Raw genomic sequence first — 17,165 nt, 5'->3', positions numbered from 1 at the left:
CATTGAACAGGTACAATAGTGTTTGTGATGTCTTGGTCTGTTCTTCCATCTCCACCTGTAGGAGTTTTCAGTGTGGTCTAAGTCAAGACAGAAGTCCCTTCTTCATGCTCTTCTAATATTTCAAAGATGGATTCGTAGTGCATCAAATCCTCCTGCTTGCCATGCAGTCTAATTAGCAGTCTTTTACTCAAGACATCTGCGACAATGTTAGCATTCATCTAGATGTGAATCTCGCGGACATACAATGTAGATTATGAAGACTGTTTTATGCTGTTTTTTTACAGCTACATTGGGGCATTTCACAAAAGGCATAAGCATGGTGGAAAACAGAAAACTATTTTCTGTTGGGAAATGAAGAAAAACATTTCCAGTCACTATAGATGTTGAGTGAATCACAAAACCAAATGGTTTTAGGTGAAACACATGCGAGGTCAATGTTCAGAAAAGTTTTTAAAGAAACCAGAAAAATTAACTGAGGCAACTATCTCCGATACTGCTCATGGGATGCTAGTGTTGTGTACTTTCATAAAGGAGCTGTGCCTGTTTTCCACTCTAGAGGCTGTAGCCTATATACTAACAGATTCTGTGTTTACCTTTTAGAAAGAGTTTTTCTTGTGATTTATTTAATGTGAGCTTGGTCTGGGTTATCACTGAAAAGCCTATTTTTTTTATGTGATTTTAACTTTGGCATCATCTCACAAATGTGCATGCAACTTTCTATTAAAAGATGAAACTAGCAAGCTTTTGTTATGTCACTGCATAGATATGTATTGAAGTTGAAAAAATTGATATGAAAAAAATGCATTTACCATTTGAACACCCACAAGACAATTCCTCTTCACTATAACCACAAATCAAAAAAATGTTGGATGGGATTTCACCAAACTTCACACAAAATTTTAACTTTACTCACACAAAAGCTTTTGCTTGGTTTGGTGAAAGTCTGTTAGTAGGTTTTGAGAAATGAGTGTTATACAACATTCAGGAGGGTTCAATTACAGTGATATCTTGACCAACACGTTGTGGACAGTTCGCTGACAGAAATTAAGGAAAAAAGTAAACTCATCTAACTGGATCAGGGAGCTCCTCCCTCCCTTCTTTATTTTACGGAAAATAGACCCATAGGACTGTTCATGTACCCAAATGCACGAACTAGGTGGCTAATACCAAAAGATTTCTGTTGCACGCGCCATGACATGACTCTGGGCATAATCCCTGCATTCTGGAAAACAGAATAAAAGGGCTCATAAGGTCGTAAAGTCAGCAGACCCTAACCTCAGGATTACATTTCATGGGCCCAAAATGATCCCCCTATGTGATTTAAAAATGCCGTTTTCAGAGCAGAGTTCGGACCCAGTGTGTGCTTCGGAGGTTCACAGACATAGATCTGGAGGACACTAACCATGAGCAAATAGTACTGGGCAATGTTTGCCTTCCTCACCAAATCACCAGTTAACAAACATCCACCTTGGTGCTATGGGGTCCAAGGAAGGGGCCAGAGTCTGTGACTTCAAAACACATTTAAACACCATTTGAAACACCAGGAGTTTGTGGGCAAGTAGAAGCTTAGTCGGAGTCTCCCTGCTTCTCCGGTCATTGGGATGGAACAAGGAGGCTAGAATAAACTGCCTTACGTTACTCTGCTTTTGTGGACACTGGCATAGCATGGGGAAGGGCAAAATGGATTCTCTAGGGCTTCCCTGCTGTTACAGGTACCAATGGAGCACAGGGAAGTGTGTCCTTTACGCTTTTGCTTTCCCAAAAGCACCAGAACCAGCGGGGGGAGGGGAGAAAACGATTCACTTTTAATTCCATGATGCTGGAGACAGCAATGGGGCTGCAGTGAGAGTTTCTTATGAATATATTTTGTAAGGAGCACCAAGTCTGCATTGAGCTGTTATATGCAATTCCCGTTTATGGCACACACCATGCATGTAGTGTGGAAAGACCCATGAGTTTCCTGAAGTAAGGATTGTACAGGGAGGTAAGATATTCCATGGTGTCCCTGGAGAACTACAAAGGGGAGAGGTGTACTTCTTTGAATTTTCCTGAAGCTGAGGCTCTGGGATGCGGGGCAGATTCCCCGAGACTGTGAGTAACTAGGCGAAGAGTGTCTATGTAGCATCTTTGTTGGTAGCACTCTAGTACGGGAGTACCCCTACTATGTGGGGTGGTCACAGATTTTGCCTCCTGTAGTAAATAGCTGGAGACCACAGATGTACCACAATAGGTTTATTGCAGGAAGACAGCATAGAGCAACCTCAACACAAGCTGGCCAGGCACAAACTGTCACCACCTAGAACACTAGGAGGAGGCAGAGCCATCTACATTCTGGAATGAGTGACACAGGTAAGAACCATGATAGAGCATGGAAATAGAGGAAAGATAGATATACAACACATCTCCTCTCGTAGAATAAAAGAAGAGAAACATATGATGAAAGGAAACTTAACACAAAAGGTAAACATGTCATGGAAAGAAAACTTAAGTCAAAACTACAGAAGATTAGCAGAAACAGCGATAAAAGTTGCAAACATCAATTGATCAATAAAAATAGGGCAATAAAACACAACAATTGATCAATAAAATAGGCATTGAAAGGGACACACGTCACCCCTCTAAAAGACCTAATCGCAACAGAAATCATTCAAGTAAGCAGGAGGTCTATGGCACCTCTGAGGACAAACACCAGCTTTCTGATAGAGAGCAACCCTCCTTAAATTCCATTTTTCCCCATTAGAGAGGACAACATAGTGAGGATAGACCATCTTTACAAGAAATGGACCACGGAATTTAGACAAACCACCTGAAACACGACCAGACTTTACCTTGACAAGATCACCTTTTGCGAGTTTACTAGAAACAACTTTAGCAGAAGACTTGTCGCCTACAACAGGTTTACGTGGAAGACCCTTAGAGGGCAGACTCATAGAACTCTTACTTGAAGCAAACTTAGCAGGCAGGCCCACAGGACTCTTACAAGAAGACTTAGGGGCCACACCCGACACGTCACCCAAGAGAGACTGACAGACCAAGTCCTTGAGCCAAGAGGGAATGAGTTTGGTGCTGGGAACCCTACCCCTCATCATCTCAAAAGGGGACCTGGGGTGAGAACCATGAAGAGTGGTACAATACGCATAGACCATTTCACTAACAAGGGAAGGGACAGAAGAACCGCTGGAGAGGGCCATTTGAACAGTACCTTTCACCAATCTGTTAAGGCGTTCACAAAGACCATTCCCCTGGGGGTTGTAGAGGGAAGTCCTATGATGAGAAATACCACAATCAGCCAAAAAGGCTTGCATGTCATGCGAGACCAACTGTGTGCCATTGTCAGTTATAAGAACGCTAGGAAAACCTTCCCTAAAAAACACAGACTTGAGATGTTTAATAGTAGTGACCGTAGTGATATCTTTGAGAAACTCCACAGACAACCACTTGGAATGGCAATCCACAATGACGACAGCAAACCTCTGAGAAAGAGGTAGCTCGGCCATGGGACCTATGAAATCTAAACAGATAGTGTGCCACGGAATTTCAGGGAACTGCAGCACACCCATCTGAGATCCCACAGAAACCTTAAGTCTCTTCTCACCTACCTTGCAAGTATAGCAGTCCTCAACCCAAGAGGAAACCATGGAGTCCATACCGGGCCACCAGAAGTTCAACTTAAGACGCTGTTGCGTCAGGGTTTGGCCAAGGTGACCCTCATGGGCTAAAGAAATGAGTTTGGGTCTCAAATCAACAGGAGGCACAAATTTATCGCCACGCATTATAACGTTGTCATTGCAAACAGACAAATCATCAATGACCTTAAGGAAAGGGCGAACAGAAACATGGACACAACTCTCCCTGCGGGGACCCAACTTTATCAACTGGATGACTTCCTGTAAGACGTTGTCCCTGGACATAGCATCCACCCACTCAGACCGAGAAAAAGAGCTCTCAGACAGTAGAAGAACATCATCAATCCAGGCAACATTCTCATCAAAACCCTCTAGACTGAAACCAACATCAGCACCAGACGGAACAGCCAACCTAGACAGACAGTCAGCCTGGAAATTCCTCCACCCAGAGATGTGGGAAATGTCAAAATGATATTCCTGGAGTTTTGAAGCCAACCTTGCCAACCTTGGAGAACCAAATGCCCCTCCCCCGGGAGAAAGAATGCGGATAAGGGGTTTGTGGTCAGTCTTAAGGTTGAATCGAATGCCCCATAGGTAAGGTCGAAAATGGTGGGCACCCCACGCAGCAGCCAAAGCCTCCTTCTCGATAACAGAATAGTTCTGTTCACATTTGGAAAGAGTGCGTGAGGCAAAAGCAACCGGCCTGTCGCTGTCCTTGTGGGACTGAAGTAAAACTGCACCGAGACCATGGGCACTGGCATCTACCAACAGAGTGGAGGACTTTGCAGTATCAAAGGGTGCCAGCACCTTAGCATTGCAGATGGCTTCCTTGATCTCATTGAAACACACTTCCAGTTCGGGACCCCAGGAGAATTTGCAACCCTTCTTCAACAGAGCCCTCAGAGGCAAGGTCTTCTCTGAGAATTTCTCCACAAACTTGGAGTAGTATTCGATTAAGCCCATGAATGACCGCAACTGGTCCTTGTCAGACGGGCAAGGGGCTAGGCGTATTGCATCAAGAAGATTCTTCTTTGGTCTGATTCCATTGACTGAGATTTCATGTCCCAAGTACTCAATGTTCTCCACAAGAAAAGAACACTTCTCCTTGCGTAATGTAAGGCCAGTGTCCCAGATTCTGTGTAAAACATTTCTAAGAACAAGGTTGTGATCTGCCACGGAGTCTCCAAAGACCAAGATGTCATCTTGAAAAAACACCACGTTTTTGAGCCCCTTGAAGATTTCGCTGACCAACCTTTGGAAGACACTCGCTGCCGAAATCAACCCAAAGGGGAGACGAGTAAATTGGAAAATCCCCTCCGGGGTGATAAAGGCCGTAAGATGCTTCGAGGATTCATGGAGCTTGACCTGATGGTAGGCGCTCTTCAGGTCGAGTTTTGAAAAATATCTAGCCCCCTGAAGAGTGGAAACCATCTCCGTAATGTTGGGTAAGGGGAAGGTGTCCGCAACGACACACTTGTTTAGGGACCTGAGGTCCACACAGAATCTCAATTTTCCGTCTGATTTTTTAGAAATCACGACGGGCGAAACCCATGCTGATGCTTCTGTAGGTTCAATTACCCCGGATTGGAGCATATCTTCAATTAGGAGTTTCACCTCATTGCGGATAGAAATGGGAATCCTCCTTACGCGATGTTGAACAGGCAAACTATCCTTCTTCAACTTTATAAGATGGGCATACCCCCGAAGCTCACCAAACTCCTCCCTGAACACAGACCCAAATTCAGAAAGAATAAACTCAATAGAGTCATCATCCACCACCATTATTTGATTCTTTGCTCTAGGATTGATAGAGGTCATATTGATGTACCCATCCCAGGATGGGAGGGCCATCAATAGAAACATAAACCTTCCCAAAAATAGACCTCTTCTCAAAGGCAATCTCAGATTCAAAGAAACCAAGGATTTCAATTTTCTGGCCATTAAAACCCTTAGGGGAAATATCACTGCGATGTAAATTCACCCCCTCCCAAAAAGCATCAAAAGTAGACTTAGGTATAATGGTAGGACGAGAACCAGTGTCAACCATCAGCAACACCTCATGGGAGTCAATCTTGAAAATGGCTTTGGGTCTAGTTTGTCTTGGATCATCGCAGATGACATCCACATCATCAATGACCAGGAGTCTATCGGGCTCAACTCCAGAATCATCAACGTAGTCATCAACAATATTCACTCTCTGTCTGGCTTTGGCCTTGCACATTTTGGAGAAATGTCCAACTTTCCCGCACTTCAAACACTCCTTGTTTGAGGCAAAGCAAAACCTCGCGTCGGAAGAGTGGCTACTACTGCCACACCTGTTGCAGACTTTGCTCATGGAGGTTTTCTTGGCGGAAGGTCTGGGTCTGTTTTTCACTACAGCAACACTGTCTCCACAGCAGTGTTCACACTCCGCAACACCACCTTTGTCAGAAACAACAGAGACTTCTTGATGAGGAGAAGACTTGTGTGAATCTAAGACCTTCATGCATTTACTAGACTCCTCAATAACTTTGGCCAGGTCAATAGCATCTTTCAAGGTCGGGTTCTTAGCAGCCCATAGCCTCTCTTGGATTTTTTTACTTGAGCACTGGACAATTGATTGGTCTCTCATGAGCTCGTCGTTCATAGCACCGAACTTACACTTTATAGACAGCTCTCTAAGTCTGGCCACGAAATCATCTATTGTTTCCGAATCTTTTTGGCGTTGTGTATAGAATTTATAGCGGTTCATAACCAAATTCTCCTCCTTTGCGAATCTGATCTCCAAACGATCAACCGCTTCTTTAAATTCATCAATGTCTTGTCCATTAGCTCCAAGTGTGATTGGTAGGAATCTAAAAACCCTCTGCCCTTCCTTGCCCAAAGTACTCAAAAGGATAGCCTTTTTCCTTTTGGCTGAAAATTCCTGTCCATCCAGCGCTTCCAGGTAATTGTCAAACATTATATACCAGTCCTCCCAAGGTATGTCAGGAACCCCAGGCTCGGGTAAGAACTGAGGAGGTAAGGTAACTACAAACTGTTGTGCCATGTTTAACAATGTAATAGAGTCAAAAATAAAGAAAAACAAAAATTATGCACAACTAGTTACATTTTAAATTATAGTAGTAACATACCTCTTTCCACTTAAAAATGTCCAAAAACGATGTTTGGGCGCTGCGACAGGAATGAGCAGGAGTTTAGAGTTAAAACGAGGAAAAATCGATGAAAATCCGCGTTAGAGTGACTTAAGATGGCCGCCACCGAAACTCGATCGAAATCGAGACTTGGAAGACAAACATTGGAAGCTAAAATGTCCGCCGCTGAAAATGAGGCTTGGAATACAACAAACGAGGCTTGGAACGCACACAGGAGCGTGCGTAGTCAACACGAAACAAGGAAGCGTCACCCAGGTAACGGCAGACAACACCGTTGTCAGAGCTAGCCGAAGGCGTCTCCTTGGCAACGATGACGTCAACGCCGGTAGCGCTCGTGCTTGGCTCGCGACGTCGGCGCTGAAGGCGTCTCCTTGGCAACAATGACGTCAGCGCTGGTAGCGCTCGTGCTTGGCTCGCGACGTCGGCGCTGAAGGCGTCTCCTTGGCAACGATGACGTCAGCTTGGCTCGCCGATCCGATCCCCAAAATTACTCACAATTTCACCAGATGGGCGTCTTCAGTGAGGATTGAAGCGGACCAAGGGGAAATTGACGAAGCCAACACGCCGCAGGTTCGTTTCCTGTCGAGGGTGCTCCGCTGCAAGTCGCTTTCTGGTACAATATCTTGAAGGAATCTGGCATCAAGATGAGGTCTTCAAAGGTACTGGCCAGCATATAAACGTCGCCAAAATTGTAGTAAATAGCTGGAGACCACAGATGTACCACAATAGGTTTATTGCAGGAAGACAGCATAGAGCAACCTCAACACAAGCTGGCCAGGCACAAACTGTCACCACCTAGAACACTAGGAGGAGGCAGAGCCATCTACATTCTGGAATGAGTGACACAGGTAAGAACCATGATAGAGCATGGAAATAGAGGAAAGATAGATATACAACACCTCCCTTCTTGAAGCGGACGGCGCAGGCACGTATATGGGAGTAAATAGGTTTGCAACACTAGAGCTAAAGAGCGATGCTAAAGGGACTGGGTGGGTTTCTTTCTGCCGCTCCTCGCAGGATGCCAGCTTCCTGCCCAACAGCATACCCTGGTACTGACGGGGCCGGAGCCTTTTCCTGAACCGATTTGAACTTCTTTGGGTTTTTTTATACGCCGTGGCCGGCCCTCGCCGGTCTCTTCCGCTGCCCCCTTCTTCACCATGACAGCTCTTAGGAGCTCCCCACACTGAGTTTCACACGGGACACAGGAACAAGAAAGAGGCTCCCTTGAACCCGGAACTAGTAGTTCTGCTACCCGTGTACATATCAAAGACGGACAATTGAGCACTGTAAACTCCAATCTGGTAAAAGTGAGGCCATTTTGTAATAATCGTAATTCAGACGCGGTAAAAGGCTTAGAAAAATAAGATCACTTAACAGAGGCTTACAAAGAAACAAAAATAAACGCAAAGATTCACAAAATTATGCGATCCTTCAATTACAGATATCATTCAAGGTAGCGAAGGCCATGTATTGAGATGATATATATATATTATTTCTGGACAGTGACCGGCTTTTTGGTGCTGGAAACCAGAGTTCGAGCCTCGGGCTCGCGTCCACATCATGTGATGGGCAAATCAAGTAATCTCCCCGTGCCTGAATGTGCCCTTGTGTAACATAACCAGTGCTCATGTAAAGCACTCCAAATACCTTCGGGTCAAGTTTGCGCTATATAAATCTGCATTAAAAAAAAACAACTCAACAGACACCATGCCAGCCTGCCTCACGCGCTCCGCCCTTGCAGCCCTGCCTGCTTCGTCACTTGACCTCAGGGAGGGGCGCAGGCTGCGTGTCTGCTGCTGTGGACGAGGATCACGCGCCGACAACCACCCTATGTTGGGGGGGCATCGGCACTCATAAACATCAGGGCAGCTGGACAAATATGTGTGTCTGTGTCTGGGAGGCACACGATCGCCAGAAGTGGAAAACTTTTGCACTCTATCAACATCACACGCTTGGATTAAACAGGGCACATTAAATAAAAAAAGTCTAACAAATACAGCATACCAAAACAACACCCCTAATACAAGTAAAGGGGCCAAAAGCCATAGGTGTGGCCAAGTGTCAAAAAGGAGGGGCTTAAATCAATATTAACCAATACCAAGTACACCATTTTGAAAGGCACACTCAAGAACAAATGAAAACAACTATTTAAAAAGAGGCGGTCAGACACATAGTACAGTTTATACTGCATGTCTCAACGAGACAGCGCATGCGCTAACTAGGCGAGACCTAAAAAGTGTACACACGTTTTCAAGGTTTAGCAATATGAGGCTATGTATAATGCTCTCTGACTTGATGCAAATATTTGCAGAAGCTTGAAAGCAAGATTGATGATTCTTTGGTTTCAAAATAAAATGTTCATAAACAAATGAAAGCAGGAAAAAAAACATTTTGCTAAACTACTGGTTCAAAGGTTCAAAATAAGCTTTATTCGATATTCCAAAAGAAGTATCATATAAGCATACATTACAATAATTATAAAAACCAAGAAATGTCAGTAATTTTTTAAAAAATAATAAAAGAAATTTTTCACACAATCATAAACAAAGAATGAAAAACAGATAAAACTTCGGTGTCGCCTAGATCATTAAAACAATTTTCTAAGTTTAAGCAGCAGTTTTAAAAAATGTTCCATGATGCATATCACATCTCTGTCTTCTAGCTCTAGTAAGCGTTCAAAAGCGTCTTTACAGACCCTTACACCCCATCTCTTAAGTAAGGGTCTCAATAGAGATTTCCTAGGAGACTCATAGTATCTACAGAATAAAATAATATGTATATTAGATTGTGCTGAAATTTCATTACATGGACAAGGAGACAAATTCCGGGACCAGTCATTACAATTGGGAAATGTAACTAATCGAAAGAAGGAGCCCAATCTAAGTTTGGTGAGCATCATTCTAGTATAGCAGGAGAAGTCTGTTGAAAGGTATAGTTGAAGACCTTTGTGGGGTGTCACCCTTTGATATGCCTGGATTGTTTTATTTGATTTTTGTTTATTCCATCTTTTAAGTTCCAGGTGATCCATTAGGAGCTTTCTCAGATTTTTCCTCGAGATGTGTTCCAGTAGCGATGGATCTGTGAACAGCTCCGGACGACCGATGTCGTCTAAGAAGTTTTTGACATAGGTCATCCATTTTGAATTTTTCACAGGTTTTAACCCCTCCTTATTTAAAATATCTAATAATACTTCCCTGTTTAAACCAGTCTCGGGGGTGGTCCAGATTTTATGCCAGAGAAGCGGAGGCTCCACTTTGATCAGATCTGATATGAACGGTAGATCTAATTCAATATGCATCATATATACAGAGGTTGCTTTAGATGTAGCCAGTAGGTACCTTAGGAAGCTGTTTTCCACTTTTTGTATCAAAGAGATATTATTATCGATACCCCACAGCCCGGCTCCATAGATAGCTGTTGAGGTGCATTTAGCTTTATCTATTGTGATAAGCTGTTTTACCGGCCTCCCCCCTATTTTTCCAGCAAAGTCCCGAAGGCCACCAGCATGCGCTAACTAGGCGAGACCTAAAAAGTGTACACACGTTTTCAAGGTTTAGCAATATGAGGCTATGTATAATGCTCTCTGACTTGATGCAAATATTTGCAGAAGCTTGAAAGCAAGATTGATGATTCTTTGGTTTCAAAATAAAATGTTCATAAACAAATGAAAGCAGGAAAAAAAACATTTTGCTAAACTACTGTAAAATTGCAGTTACTATTTCTTTGCAGCATCATTTAGTAACATGTCTTGATGCATGATAGTATTTCCCGAAAATATTTATAACGGACAATCACTGTAACCAGTTTCAATGAGATGGTGGGAAACAAAAATAAACAAGCATTGGCAAAGCCAGTAGGTCTGAAATTGGTGGTTTGGTGGTCAGCTTTTAAGTTTTGTCAATTTCTGACTTCTTTTGGAATGGTTGCTCTAAAAATATTATTGTTGTGGGAGCTGCCAGGCTCTCACCATTATAAAAAAACATTGGCAAAAGCAAAAAAAATGTTTGGTCTCAAAAAGCACACACTGCCACTGTAGTAACTGGCACTAAGCAAAACTACTTTGTGCGCCGATATTCTCCATGTGAAGGAGCAGAATGCTGTAACTCACTGTGAAGCCAGCCGATACAGAGAGGGAGAGACAGAATTGTAATAAACACTAAAGGTCACAGTCAACGCCAGACAAAATTAGGGGCATAATTATTAAAGAAAGTCACAAAACTGCACCCATGGTATATGTCTTTGCCTATGCAGCTATATGGCTTTCATGAATTCCGAAGAATTCACAGAAGTAGGGCAAGAAATAGTACTACTAGAAAATATTTGTGAACTGCATTTTAGCATGAGCAAATCTGCATGTGTAGATTTGCTCATGCGAAAATATGAGTGTTTGCAAGTTCACTTACCCTCCAACCACTTGTTTCCCAACTCTGGAACAAGGTTTTCGTCTGCCATTGTCAGGGGTAAATTTCCAACATTTCTCAGTATGCAAAAAGATTAGAGAAGAGTTGTTAAAAACCCTTAAAACATGCAAGTTAGTAGGTTTGCAGAGACTCAAAAGGGCATTCTAACCCCGGAACTATTGCTTACCACTACCTTCAGCCCCAATTTGTAGATCTGCGGAAACACAGCAACATAAGGGGATTGCAAGTATTTAAACACTACTATGGTATGAGCCCTGGAATAATCAGAGAGCTTTATCAGAGCTCTTATATAATGAGATTGCTTGCATAATTTGTCGTTGCACTACCTGGCACCAAAGGGGCAAGTGGATTTTGCTACAGGACAAGTAGATTTATTTAAATCCACATCCCTGTAAATTATGCACCGCATTCAATTAAAACATTATGAGACCGAAACGCTCATGGATAAGAAACACAAGGACCAAGGACAACCAAGGTATCCAATCAGAAGCAAGTGACTAGCCCGAAATCCGCTGAAAGTAAATATGATGTGGATCTTGTGCTAAAGGTGCCTGATTTCGTAAGGACTTTGTTGGATACAGCCTCTGGCTTATCCATGAAAATGTTGAGCTCCAAAAAGAAACTAACTCTAACAGTGGAAAACCTCAATGGCTTCAGATGGATCTCATCAAGCGACTATCTGGATTCAAGAGGACTTTGTCAGATTCATCCTGCAACCTTACCCCACTATAAAGGCTTTCAACTTCAATAACAAAAACTAAGTTGAAGTATAAAAACGTTGACCAGGCCAACCCACTTGCTGTATCTGACCTCCGCTCCATCAGGCTTGAAATCATCCACGAACAGTGATTTCTGATTGGTGCTTTTCTTTTTCTTGACACTGTTTGTCTTAAAACTTTAAAATGTCATATATAGTTTCATATGTCCTTCCTTCCATCAGTTTTGTAAAGCGCTCTGATATCCTTCGGGATCTTGTTCGAACTATATAAAACTTTAAAAATGAGAAATGAAATGTACTGGAAACAAAAGGCATGCCTACAACTGTCGTTAATCAAGATCTAAAAATAGATGAGGGACTAACAGATTCTGGGGAAACACATAATTCAGACCTGGCTGCAATCTAACAACTTTCATTATAATCAAAATGCCTTCCTAGACTTGTAAAAAGTTGGGGACACAGGTCCGAGTCTTGCCATTTATTTAAAATGACGTTCATGCCCTGGGCAAAACAGGCTGGTAGTTAGGCCAGTGAAGTCAGAAGCGATGTTTTCGATTCTGTGGTTTGGAACTAGAACTAGCTACAGCTAGTGATCTTACTATAAACAAATGCCCCAGACCGACATATGACAGAGCTTTTTTTTAATCTATACATGGTTACACCTATATGTAATTTAGTATAATCGAAAGAGTTAATTTAATAGTTATAGCAGTAGAGACAAAACTATGCCAAGAGTAGGAGCTGCAGTTTGGAAAACAAAGTCAACAGTGGCAAAAAGAATCAAGTCGTAATGGGTTACTTAGCTCTACGATGCACTCACTGTTCTCTGCTCCATTGAATGAAATTACTCCTGTGAAGGGTATCTGCAAGGTGTCGTTTAAATACTTGGTGCCCCACTTTTTTCCTGATGCGGAACCCCAACTCCTCATCTCAGCCCCACGTACATTTTGCCTCCACACACCTTGGGAAACCATGCCTTCTTATCGTAATCCCACTCGTATATGGTGCCATCGGATGGGTCCGTGAATAAATGTTGCTGCTCGGCATGGCCCTCCTCCCCATAGAGCTGCTGCAGTCGCAGCTGCTCCTCGAAGTCCTCGTTCCCGTCCGAAGCGCCGGTCATTGCTGCAAGAAGGGACACACAGTATCCTGGGCAGGATGCTCAAGCCTGGTTGATCCCCTTGGATCCTTCCACAAGATGTGAAGAGACAGCGACCAGACCTGCGCTGCGAGACACCACAGACAGAGACGTTCAGCCAGTAACACAACACCCAACATGGAAACTGAGGCAGGACTATTCCGCGCACTAGTACAGAACCCATGCCAGCCTAAATGCAATTCATTCAGTTTTAAATGCCGTCACTTTATCGAACCTGAAACGATCCATAAAGGCTCATATTACAAAACATTGTGAGTTGCATCCTTAATTACAGAATTAAATGCTTTAACAGCCTACATCTACGTTTAAGACTTCGGTAATGTATAAACCATTGTAAAATCGTATCGTTCAAAATTTTGTGACTTTCTTACGTTTTTTTATGTTACTCATTGCTATTAGTTTACTATGCATTTTAGAGCTACTTCCGTGAAAATGGGACGAAGCTGTTCTTCCTAATATGACCGACAGCGACAATTAAGACTATACTCTGTGTAGAAGTTGTCCTATTTCTATGTCAGTTGCCGTAGTCTTGATGGCTTTTCTAGCAGGCTCTACTTCTAAGCATGCGCAAGAACGTCCAGATCAACGTGCGTATTTTTACTACGCTCACACACTGAGAAAGTGAACAAGTGTAATGAGCAGATGTGAGTTAGCGTTGTCACCTTTGTCTGAAAAAAATATCGGCAATTTTGAGCTGTCGCAATTCTCAACTATTATTAAGCAATAACGAGAAAGATTCCAGGTACAGCCTTAGCTGCTAATTTATCAGATTACTTTAGTGTTACCAGTGTTTGACCGAGGGCCGGTATGGAAGGTCAGTATGTGGGCTGTTGCCTGCTGTTTGTGGTCCTGCCTTATGGTCGGCTGAGACAGTTCTACTGTTGATTTCCCCTTCAAACAAATCTTGCCTGCAACAAGCACAAATGCGCAGCCCACGGCCCCCGCAGGGGGCCACCTCAGAGGGCGCCCCCCCCCTTTAGTTCCATTTGGGTACTTCCCCACCCCCACTCTCTACTGTGAGACAGGAGGAGTCCCCTTATAGGGCGCGCCAGACATGTCATGTCGGCGCGCCAGGGGTTGGGGAGGGTATTTAGCCCTCCCCTCCATTTTAGATCCTCTTTGTTGTCTGTCATGCCGTCTAGAAGGGTCATTCGTCGTCGTTGTCCTTTCAGGCCCGGTCGTGTCTCGTGTGCTCCCTGCCGTTGTTCGTGTCGTGCACGATTCTTCAGGCTAGCATGAGAGTGCGGAGAGTCAGGCCAAGGCCACCCCACCTTATACATCTGGGGTCTCCCTGTCTCTTGTAGACAGGACACCCTTACCCCGCCCTCTAACAACTATGCAGGCACTTGGGAGCGGAATCGTAGTCGGCCTGGGGCGGGTGCAACGGGGGTGGCCAGTACTGTGGGCATGGTTACTGTGGCTAATGTTTAAGGTAACTGATTTTTACCCAATGGTGACCCCCCCGCTATTCAAGGAATGCGGTCTCTACAAAAATGAGTCTGCGTGTTGGAGTGCAGCTATGGCTCACGGCACTCTTTTGAACGATGGCCGTGGGGGGGGAGCATAAGAGCACGTAATCTAAGCATCGCTTTGGGGACACCTAGTGCGGTGGTTTTATATCAGTCAGTGTGGTGCATTAATAGCCCCTTCCACACATCGGGGTCGTCCTGGGTCCTAACTTGTGTGTCGGCGCGACTGTTCGCGGTGCACAGGTGGGCAGAGAAAGGCCTTCGGGTGCGTGGTTCGGCACATGGGGTGTTATTTTGGGCGCCTACCTACCTCCATTGGGACCATTCTAGATATGGTCCGTAGGTTTGGGTGCCAGCCCAGTGTCCTAGAGGAGGCAGGATGGCCCCGTATCGAATGAGATGTCCGAAATCCCCAAATTGCAAAAAGCATTTCTGGAATATGACAAAACAATCTGTCCATACTACATCTACCAGAATGCAACAGCTTTCAGAATTATTAGAATCCACTTCTGGTCTTGTAAATAGGCCTTTTGGAATCATGCAAACAAGCAGGAAGTCACAGTTGATTCAGAGCAGAAACCCTGGAACACTGTTGTGTTTGAACTTTTCCAGCAGAAGACAAGGGGCATCTAATAAAATAGAGCTTTTTGTTTGACCAGCGAGCCGGAAAAGTTTGTCAGAGTCAGGCAGTGGGGTTTGCTAAATTAATATGCTCTGCGCCTCTCTCTGACAGCTAATTCCACAACTGACAGAATGGTAACATAATCCATTCTTTTTCCCTCAGACTAAAGAATGAGAAAAGGAAGCATTGAACGTCATGAAACTTGCCTTTTCACACACGTCTTCAAACTCTGAGTGAACTAAGGTACGCTGTGTCGCCTAATTTCCGAGTATCATTACAACAGTGTTCGCTACACGTATCAAATTATTAATATGCGTACTCTGTGTTGTAATTTGTAGTAACATCGATAAAAAAGCATTTGCCCCTGAGAATTAACAACCCAGAGAATTCGGCAAAGAAGCAGGTACTTTAAAACTGAAATTGAAACACTTTTGAGAGTGTAAAAGTGGTAGAACAGGACTTCTATAACTAAAACACATATTCATTATTATTCTTTAGTTCTCAAGACCAAGTCATAGTGATGGAGCAAGGTTTCATACGTAAAGAAACTTGCTTGAATTCAATCCTCGCGAAATAAGATGTAACAAATGTTTTGTGATTACTAATAATTGCACCACACAACATTTTCTTTATGTATGGGAAGCTTTTAAATGTGCTTTACTAACGAGTAATCCGTGTGTATTAAAATGGCTGCTGAAAAACGTGGGAACTCTTCTGCGCATGCGTCTACTGCATCTACCTTGTATGACTTTCTTTGCTTTTGGTGGGAATTCTTTCTAGCTGCGCAATAGTGCCTAAGATGGCCTCTTTGAACCTCACATGCTAATGCATATGCCTTTGCTTGAACTAAACCTTGAGTGCTTTGCTTAACTGCTAATGCAAGAGTTAAAATAAATTAGGGGGCTTAGAGTAGGAATAAGTGGTATACAGTGCATTTATTTATTTTCGTATTCTGACATGTATTTCTTTGACTTTTTTATTAGTTCATAATTGGGCCTGGAGGGTGACTGAAAGTGCCATCTTGTCGCTGGGACGCAGGCGCATTGAAAACTTTAAACTTGATGAAAATGACATTGAACCACAGCCAAGGACTGTCTAACAAGTGATGCGCTTGAGAACTGCAACTTTTGACCCGAAGAAGTAAAGAAGAAGTTAAAATTTTGAATACATTGTTGTTGATTGAATGAAATACGGGTGGGAATATTAAAGCATGGGAAACCAAATATGGAGAGGGTACATAGAACAATGGACCTTAAAAAATTTGACATTACATAGTATGGTGTGATGACCTCTCTGCATCCCACTGACCAATCGAATGCAGGGAATACCAGAATATTGAAACATTGGGGGGGTGGTACATGCCATGGAAAATGGTATAACTAAGCTAGGCTTAGTCAGTTAGTTTGTCCGACTTGTCACAGACCTGTCACGTATGCTGATGAAGATTGTGGCTGTCGCAGGGCTCAGAGGGCTGGTCGAGCACTCTGAAAGAAGATTTGGGAGATTTGTTGAAGGAGAAGACTCTGTCCATCTGGAAGGGGAACAAGAGTAGCACCGAGAGGGATGTAACGCTGGTGTTGCACTTAGAAGAGATTACCTGTCCTGCACCTGTCCTGACCTGTCAGCTCCTGTCTAGTTGGGAGCCCTTTCTTTCCAGCCCTTGGCCAGGGGTTGGTCCTCGTCCCATTTTAGGTACATATAACTATGCGTGGTATGTCTTTGTACCGTTTCCCTTTCTCACCCTTCCCAGGTACCAATGTCTAGAAGCATTACTAAGTCTCTACAGATTCTTATTTTGATCATTATTTTTCTCCTTGAGAAATTGGTGACTAAATGTATGTTGTTATTTATTTGACTCACAAAATACTGCATAGATAACGTTTTGAAAACGCTCCTGAGTCGTGGTCATTTAGAGTAACGAGATAAATGTAATCTTTTGCCTATTATTCTAACTACTTGATTTATCGACCAGAGGAAAATAGACAGTAAGAAAAAGGGTGTACAGGTAAAGTCTAT

The 17,165-nt window shown here is 43.4% G+C and overlaps 1 protein-coding gene across 1 annotated transcript in view; it reads right to left on the bottom strand.

Moving 5' to 3' along the window:
• The window catches only part of HTATSF1 (HIV-1 Tat specific factor 1), a 312,441-nt gene extending 299,257 nt beyond the window's left edge, over positions 1 to 13,184 (bottom strand). Inside the window, exon 1 of the mRNA XM_078688603.1 lies at positions 12,861 to 13,184. Within this exon, the coding sequence (XP_078544729.1) occupies positions 12,861 to 13,022 (162 nt within the window). The 5' untranslated portion in view covers positions 13,023 to 13,184. The remainder of the gene's footprint in view (positions 1 to 12,860) is intronic.
• Positions 13,185 to 17,165: the final 3,981 nt, after the last annotated feature.

The sequence above is a fragment of the Lissotriton helveticus genome, chromosome 4_1 (assembly GCF_964261635.1).
Source record: "Lissotriton helveticus chromosome 4_1, aLisHel1.1, whole genome shotgun sequence".
Taxonomy (NCBI): domain Eukaryota; kingdom Metazoa; phylum Chordata; class Amphibia; order Caudata; family Salamandridae; genus Lissotriton; species Lissotriton helveticus.
The sequence above is the reverse complement of the archived record's forward strand: the minus strand, read 5'-3'. Positions and strand labels throughout refer to the sequence as shown.